The 8,838-nt window shown below is 43.2% G+C and overlaps 1 protein-coding gene across 3 annotated transcripts; it reads right to left on the minus strand.

The window, feature by feature from the left end:
- On the minus strand, nucleotides 1–8,838 carry gnb3b (guanine nucleotide binding protein (G protein), beta polypeptide 3b). 3 transcript variants are annotated; one of them, XM_085790862.1, is made up of 9 exons: nucleotides 8,741–8,838; nucleotides 6,403–6,521; nucleotides 5,468–5,613; nucleotides 5,193–5,256; nucleotides 4,482–4,638; nucleotides 4,316–4,382; nucleotides 2,634–2,835; nucleotides 2,294–2,510; nucleotides 1–1,092 (listed from the first exon to the last, which is right to left on the minus strand). In XM_085790862.1, exons 2-9 carry the CDS (start codon nucleotides 6,469–6,471, stop codon nucleotides 986–988), a joined length of 1,029 nt encoding a protein of 342 aa, XP_085646988.1. In that variant the 5' UTR covers nucleotides 6,472–6,521; nucleotides 8,741–8,838; the 3' UTR covers nucleotides 1–985. The 3 variants fall into 3 exon arrangements, with proteins under 3 accessions (XP_085646988.1, XP_085646989.1, XP_085646990.1); XM_085790863.1 differs by having other exon boundaries at nucleotides 6,403–6,515; nucleotides 8,745–8,805; XM_085790864.1 differs by having other exon boundaries at nucleotides 6,403–6,515; nucleotides 8,727–8,746.

The following is an 8,838-nucleotide window of genomic DNA, read 5'->3' on the forward strand; positions in this document are numbered from 1 at the left end:
TTAATGCATAATTCTATGTTTATTATAAAGATTTTCAACAAACATGTTGTCTTTTTACAGAGGAAACTGCACAAGTGTAAAAGTCCTACAAAATGCAGCTGAACCCAGGGGAGTAAAATAAAAGTTTACAGGTCTTTACAGAGTGTTTCGCCCTCCATCTTCTAAACCCTCACTCATCATCGGATTTGTTTTTAAATGGTTTTTTTTACGCTGAGACGGAAAGCGGCGGCGGCCATCTTGGATCTTGGAAGTCTGCTGGTTGTTCGCAAAAGGGACCCAAGATGGCCGCCCTCCTGTACCGTACACACATATATTTATATACTCTGGGTATGTGCAGCCCGGGGGGAAAAAAGAAAGGAAAACCAAAAAAAAAAGAAAGAAAAAAAAAAGAAATGACACTGTACATCGACTAGTGAGATAATCTATAAAATACAAATAAATGTACATTTACAGTAGTTGATCTAAATAAGTCCAGGGCTCTTTTACAGGTCAAAGACAATAAAAATAAATCTGTAATGCTATCGTCTTATTTTCATTATTCATGTGCTCTTTATTTTTCGTTATTGTCAAAAATCTATTTGTGTTTAATTGACATTTCTCAATAAGAGCTTATTTTCTGCTCAGTAATCATTTTGAATTAGGAGCTATTTTTTTTTAACACTTTTTATTTATTTATTTTTTTCCCAGTGTTTAATTCATCCTCTGGTCATAATAAAACTCTTGATGTACACACAGCACGATGCATCGCTCACTTGATCACCTGATGCCATTTATACAACGTGACTCACTCGCAGCCGCTCAGATTTTTTGCATACGTGAACGAGGAAGAGGGAGAGAGGAGGAGAGGAAGAGAAGGAACCTCATTTCCCTCCCCTGTCTTCACCCTTTTACTCCCCTCTTTTCCTCCAGTTCCTCTCCTCCTCCTCTCTACCTCCTCTCCTCCTCCTCTCCTCCTCCTCCTGGTGTTCTCCTCCGCTGGGACGCCTCAGTTCCAGAGTTTGAGGAAGCTGTCCCAGGAGCCTGTGCAGACGCCCATGCCGTCATCGGGGACGCCGGTGCAGCTCACCCTGTTGTCATGGCCAGACAGCACACCTGGATGAGGAGGAGAGGAGGAGGAGGAGGGGAAAAAAAGGAAATGAGAGGAAAGACAGAATGTGGAGCATGGAAAAGAGAAGAATGACAATACAGGGAAACAACACAAAAAAAGAAAAGAAAAGGTTAAAATAGGAAAGAGAAGTAGAAAGGAAAGGAAAGAGAAGTGATGTGTTCACTGTATTTATACTGTATAGAAATAACTGAACTGTGTTGTTGGTTCTTTAAAAATGACAGATTTAGATAAAGTTTTTCTTCCTCTCTAACCTCTTGTGTCCGCATCATGAAGCTCGAGCTGCGAAGATTTGATTAAATTCCCTCAATATTACAAAAAAAGGGCCTGAACTTGTTAATCTACGGAGGCCCAGAGGGCTCAACACACTGCTTAGTGCTTATAACTTACAAATACAAGGGGCCTGGGTTCATGCACTAGGTTCAATGCCCGAGGTCACTGTTGGACATTTAATGTCCTAACCTGGTTGTGCATCACTTTTTAATGTCCACTGGAAACACTTCTGTTGTGTTGTCAAACTGATGAAGATGTTTTATGAATATCTAAGAGCCAATGATATCCTATTTTGATTAATAAATATACTTTTAACAGTAATTACTTAGATTCCTTAGTAAATTCAGTTTATGTGTGTGTAAAATCATGTTTTTTGCTGAGATTTTACACCTTTTTCATTATTGTTATAAAGTGCACAGTGTAATTTTCAACAGTTGATTATGTTGAACAGCTGCTTGATTTCAGGAGACAGCAAAATGTTATTGGACCATTGGACTCGTATTAATTTTTCTGCTGAAACTCTTGTGTATAAAATCTACACAGCAGTGTGAGTGCATCACGTTTTCACGACAGGTTTGAGACAAGATCAGGTTTCCAGACTAAGCGGCACCAAGGACCTGGAGAACGACCACATTTTTATGTTTGGTGTTCGTTTTGGATGTTTTGTTTGTATGTGTATGTATTAAGTATGTGTATGTGTTCTTTGTGTTCTCTGTATCAAGTATGTGTCGTTTGCAGTTGGTTTGTATTGTCACTTAGGAAAATTAAAAAAAAGACCCCGGGAAGAATAGCTGCTGCCTTGAAAAAGCTAACGAGGATTTTAATAAACCAAACCAGTCCCTGTCTGTGTCTTTTTTTTCCTTTTTTTTTTTTTAAATGTGAGTAAAATGAGCGTTTCTCTCCTGAACCACTCACCGACTTTCTCTCCCTTCAGCGAGTCCCAGATGTGGCAGTTGAAGTCGTCGTAGCCGGCAAAGATAAGGCGGCCTGAGTTGGAGAGAGCCAAAGACGTGACGCCGGCGTTCAGGCTGCTGTCCTGGTAGTGCATCACCTCCTGGTCGGAGCGCAGGTCGTACATCTTGCAGCAGCAGTCGTCGGAGCCTGTGACAACGGTGTTTCCACTGTGGAAGAACTGAGGGCAGAGGAGGGAAAAGACGAAGGATGGGTGTTAATACGGGAACAGAAAAGTTGCATTTTTCACTTTTTGAGGCTCCAGAATCGAACAAAAGTGTGTGTGTGTGTGTGTGAAGCTCACAGCGATGGCGTTGATGTCGCTTGTGTGGCCGCTGAAGGTCTGCTTGCAGGTCCCGTCCCTCACGTCCCACAGCTTGGCCAGGGAGTCGCAGGCTCCAGAGATGAAGGTGTTCATGTCGGCGGACAAGGCCAGCGACATGCAGTCTCCAATGTGGTTGGTGAAGACGACCTTCTGCTTTCCAGTCTCCAGATCCCACAGGCAGCTGGGAGGAAGAGGAGGAGGAAGAGGAGGGGGGTTAGAGGACTGATGTTACACAAGGTTACAATTTGGTTTAAATGTCCTTTATAAGACTAAATAAAGAGTCATTTCAGCTTAAAGAATGGTTACTGTCTCACCCAATCTGCACCCATGAATTAGATATTGATTAGCACTTTAATACAGTACTACTGTAGCCCTTATTCTTTCCGTATCTTATTATGTATTGTAATTTTACTGTGAATCTGCTGCTAATATTCTGTTTTTTTCTTATATTTATGCAGATAACAATGCCATGCAGCGCTGCATGGCATTGTTATTCTGTTTTCTTATTTCTCATCTTTTACTGATATAAATGCTGCTAGTACTTCGTCCTCTCTTATATTTATGCAGGTTGCTTTTCTTATTGTTGTAACTGCTGCTAATACTATGCTTTTTCATACTTATGCAGGTAGCTTCCTACTGTTATCGGTTTGTATGGTATGTCTGTCCATCTTTAATGTGAGGACTACGGATGGAAATTAGCTTCGAGCTAAATCCGGCACGTTTACATGACGTGATGTGCGCGTCACAAATTGTTCATTAATGTGCACTGTCCTTGTCAAATAAACAAAAAACTGAAATGATATGAATATAAACACGGTATGTGAAGACTGGATTAATAAATGTTGCCCTGATTTAAAGGGACAACGAGGAGTTTTGGAAAAGCGAAGCGTTTTCACACTACATTTATGAGCCTCCGCGCGCACCGTGAAATTCTTTGACTGGCGCAAGACGGACTCATGTTTTAATTCATCAAGAATGAAAAGTCAGAGGTTGGAAGATGATTATACCGTCGTAGTCCCGACCATAAACGGCGATTCGGCAGCGTTATTCTCATGACTCGCCGCAAAACTGAAAGTAAGGAAACGCTGGTCGTCTTGACCAGCGTTTCCGCCACAACTAATAATAACAAAATAACGATAGAGACAAAACGATATATTTATCGAAAATGGGCCCATTAACAAGTGTGGGCAACGTAGATTCATCCACATTAATATGAGACTTTTTTATTGTCACGGAAACCAGCCTCTCGCGGAAGTGCATTTCATTTCATTCCGAGGGAGAGTCTGGCCTCATCCCCATTCTAAGCGTTTGGACTGAAACCCTCAGAAGGCCGAGCCAATCAGCGTCGCCCGCTGTGATTGACACAGCACGTTGGCCAATCAGGGACCGACTGGTGCAAAGCCCCGTCACTACACCAACTTGCTGATTGGCTGAATGGGATTGTCTGTCAACGCTACTACCAAAGATATTAAACCGTCTTTGCTACTACTCCCGCCCTGCTGCCGCCCAGCCCAAACGCTTAGAGGGGGGATGAGGCCAGACTCTCCCGAGAAATGAAATGAAATGAATTTCCGCGAGAGGCTGGTTTACGAGGCTACTGGAGAAACTCCTCGTCCCTTTAACCAGAGAGTTGATATATGATCTGTGGTCTCTGAACTCACCAGGTGGTGTCACCAGAGGCCGTTATGATCTCAGTGTCGCTGAGGAAACGGCAGCAGGCCAGGTAACCTGTGGAGGCAGAGGGAGAGTCAGCATCGTCATCATCACTCTGATGTCGTCGCTTTCAATTGCCGCCGCCACCGTCGCCGTCGTCGTCATCCACCTCACCTGTGTGTGCGTCCAGCTCCCTGAGGGTCTTGGGGCTGGCGGCCTTGATGTTGTAGACTGTGCAGATGTTGTCCAGACCGCCGCTGGCCACCAGGTTACCAGAGGGGGCGAAGGCGACGCTCATCACCCAGGCCGACTTTAGTGGGACGGCGACCAGCTGTGGAGCAGAGAGAGATCGAGTTGATCTACGTACAAAACCTCCTGGTACATGTCGTAAAATAAAACTGACACAAAGTGACTGAAACCAGAGTTTACAGTTTACAGAATTTACCTCTAAAACAACGCTCCGTTATTATCTCTGTTATTATCTCATAGCGTGGTGAATGTGCAGGTCACAACTTGTCCACAAGAGCGTTTTGGAGTTGTTGGATTGTGTATTTGATGAGTTTGATGAGGGAAACCAAGAAATCCCATTAGCCTCCGTAGCGTAGCTCTGAGCAGCTCGCGGCTCTGCTCCGCTGTTCTAAAAACAGCTTGCACCGACAATTAAAGGTAACGAACCTACTGCTATGACTGTAAGGATTATGGCAATGGGCCAATTTGCCAAAATGTTGAACTAACCCTTTAAACTATTGGCTCTTTAATAGAAGAACAGGCTCCTGCAGGTTTGACCTTCTTGGTTGCTATTGTCTTATTTGCCTTATTGTAGAATAAACACTGTAAACTCCAGTTTCTCCACCGTAGATGAGACGTTTGTGGATCAGATCTCACCTTGTTGCCTGTGAAGGCGTCCCAGACCAGCAGCTTACCATCCTGTGATGCACTGACCATTGACCTGCAACACAAACAAGATTATTAAACCATTTATCATTAAAAATCATTTATTTTAATTTAATTTAATCGTTAATTGTGCAAAATTTCACTGCAACTGCAAACTGAATTGCCCATTGGGATCAATAAAGTTTTTTTTTCTCTCTCTCTCTCAGCTGTGGACCACCACCAGGAAACGGAGCTCCGCCGGCAGGAGGCGACAGTCAGACACTCACCTGGAGTCAGCTGACCAGTGCATGGCGTAGATCTTGGCCAGGTGACCCTTCAGCGTCTTCCTGAGCTTCAGCTGCACGCGGCCCACCGCGTCCACGCCCCCTGCGGACGCCGACAAGCTGCCGTCATTCACAGCCTTGCGCGCCGCCTGGTGGAGAGGGAGAGAAAGGTGAGAGAGGAGGGTTATCAGCATCATCGGGGCTTAATTATCTGTTTTTTGCTGTTGTTTGTGTTGTTTTTATTGTTATTTCATTATTATGAGGCTGTTGTTAAAGCAGTCAAGTGGCAGTGGAGTTAGTTTCAGCTGCAGTTTATTTATTTATCTATCTACTAATTTTACTCATTCAATGGGCTTTATGCACAGCTCCACTACTTCCTGAAATAAGCCAGCTCGTTTATTTCCTGTCTTACATTATTAGACCAATTGATTAATCCAGGTGTGTCTGACCTCACAACAATGGTCAGGCACACCTGGATTAATCAGTTGGTCCAATAATGTAAGACAGGAAATAAACAAGCTGGCTTGTTTCAGGAAGTAGCCTAGTGGAGCTGTGCATAAAGCCCATACCAGTTTAAAAACGTGTATCTCCAGGTTTTGATTATATTGAATTTGTTAAAGAAAAAAAATCCTGTCGCTTTCCTGTGAAAATAATTCTTCCAAATTTTTGTGTTTTCTTCCTTTAACAGAATTAATTGAAGCATTTTGTGTTTTTTGTATGTGTAGTTTCTATTTTTATTGTTATTTTATTATACCATGATATATATGTTCTGAGCTGCACATATAGTTTGTTCCTAGTCTTCTTCTTCCTATCATTATTATCCATCGGTCTGATGCTAAACACAGTGCTGTCCCCTCGGCTCAGAGACTTCATGTTTTGAGGTCACGATGTGTTCACATGCAGGGTTTTTTTTCTTTTTGTTTTTTGTTTTTGCTCACCTCAATCTGTGTGCGGAGGGCATCACACTCCTTTTTCAGTGCCTCCATTTCAGCTTTCTCAGATGCCATGGCGACGGTTGCTAGGGGATGTTACTGACGGAAAAAAAACGAAGCTTTCACTCTGCAAAAGAAAAAAAAGAGGAAGAGGACAAAAAAACTTTAATATTAAGTCAAATGACCAAACAATTTCATAATGAGGCCGTGGTTTGGAAACAGGATGACTTCCTCCTCCTCATGTCTGATCCCGACAACTTGAACCAGAACATTAGGCATATTCTTATTATTCTTCATTATTATATTATCATGTTTACTGAGATCCACTGCTGTGACCCTGATTCCTTGATCTGGATCGCTTGTGTTACCGTTACACCAGCAAGTCTAGAGCAAAGATTAGACTTGTACTCTTCTGGTGACAGGTGTAAATCCCTCCTCTAAAGCAAAGGTGTAATACTGTTAGATCTCACGTACGTGCATCCAGGTATGTGAAGGGAGGGAGAGGTGAGGAAGAGGAACAGGAAATAACAGGAGAGACAGGAAGGAAAGAGGGAAGAAGGTAGGAGTGAAGAAGGGAGCTACTGAGGATTTCTGTAAAACACATGCTGTGTGATTTAAAGTCCAATTTTTGCCCATTTTGAGCTGAGATTAGTTCAATGTCATTACAGAAAAACTAATTTGTTTTCATGAACATTACATAGTAACTTATTGTTGTTGCATCAGAGTTTTCTCTCCATAATAATTCAGATTAAACTCAAGTTATTTGGTATCAGAGCTAAAAATTTCCACACTCCAGGGACCAATGAGTCTCTAACTCTTCACCGTGCTGTGGTGCTTTTATTGTGACACAATTACCATTTCCCTTAAAGCCCTGTGTGTGTGTGTGTGTGTGTGTGTTGCAGGTCTGTAATTCTCTGTAATAGGATACTGACGTCGGTTTCTGCTCTTGCCAAGGAACTTTGTTCAGAGCTCATCAAGATGACTGAAATCAACACAAAGCTTCAACCAATTACTGTTCAAATGCTCTTTGCAAATGTCAGCAGATGTGATGCAACAACCCCCAGTTTGCAGGGGAAAATCTTACACACACTCAGCAACTTAGAGAATGAATCATTTATCAAGCAAAATCAGCAAACACTCAGCAGCTCCAGCCCACAAATCTGATGAGTTTCTGTTTTCTCTCACTGTGAAGTCAATATTCTCCGGTTTTAGATTGTTTCTTATACAAAACAATCAAATTCTAAGAGGTTTTTTCCGCTACTTCTCATATGGCATCGACTAAACGCAGAAGATATTAAGTTGTAAGATCCATTGAAAGTTTGGGACGTGGCCTATACGTGCAGCTCGGGTACCTGTGTCAGGAAGCAGAGTGGTCACGGTGAGCGGTGGGTTTGAGGTGGGCTGGCTGCAACTGGGGGGTTTAAATCCCGGCAGGAGATCTTAAGGGAAGCTTTACCGCTCAAATCTCCTGTCATCCGATTACTGACTGCTCTTTACCTCGGGATCAGAGGGAGAGAAAGGAGAGGAGAGGAGAGAGAGGGAAGGAGGGCGATGTGGACGGTTGGAGATGTGGAGGGTCTGTTACAGTCCAAACATCAGGCAGCTCCTCCTCTGCTGCACTTGTTTCTCTTTTGAGAGAAGCGATGATGCCTTTATGTCTCCACAGATGGATCTAGTGCAAAAACCACTGATGAAATAAATGATTTCCAAAGCTGGAAACAATCAAGGACTTGTCTTTGTCCTATATGCAAAAACAAAACTTTAGCAACAGCAGTCGCAAAGAAATCAAACTTGATGGAGGGAATGTGCAGACAAAACGAGGTGGATGAGGTTTGGCCTTGTGTGTGTGAGAGATCAGGCTGCAGCTTACTGCAGCTACACCTGAGGCACCAATCCTCTTTGGCGGCTTCCCTACAATCCAAAGATCACCTTCAAAAGGGTTTAAGGAATCATCGCATCGGAGTCAACGTTAACACAGGACTCATAAGCGATTCTGTTGCCTACAAGGCGTCGAGATGCTGTTTACTGTAGTAAAAATGTAGTAAAGTCTGGTTGTGGAGCAGACTTGTTGCATGCAAGTCAAAGGTGAAGAAGGAGGAACAGCTTCTCCACTGCAAAAAGCACTGCAAATGCAAATGCAAAAGCAGCAGCGTCTCGGTTTGCAGTGGATTCCCGTGAAGTTTTTCCATAAATTTCCGGTGTCAGGTAAAAAAAAGTCCAACTTCTGTTGTAGCTCCATATGATCTCCAGGAAGAGGAAGAGGAGGAGGAAGCACCTGCAAGGAGGAAAAGTGCATCTATACAAAAAGGTGTAAAAAAAGAAGAAGAAACTCACCTTCGTCCACACACACACACACACCGTGGTCCCTGCTCCTCTTCCTCTGCAGCTCCTGGTCCCAGACTCCTCCGGACTCTGCGTCTCCCCCTTCTTCAGCTTCTTCAG

This window comes from Trachurus japonicus, chromosome 11 (assembly GCF_045865225.1).
Source record: "Trachurus japonicus isolate A0001 chromosome 11, Traja_1.0".
NCBI lineage: Eukaryota > Metazoa > Chordata > Actinopteri > Carangiformes > Carangidae > Trachurus > Trachurus japonicus.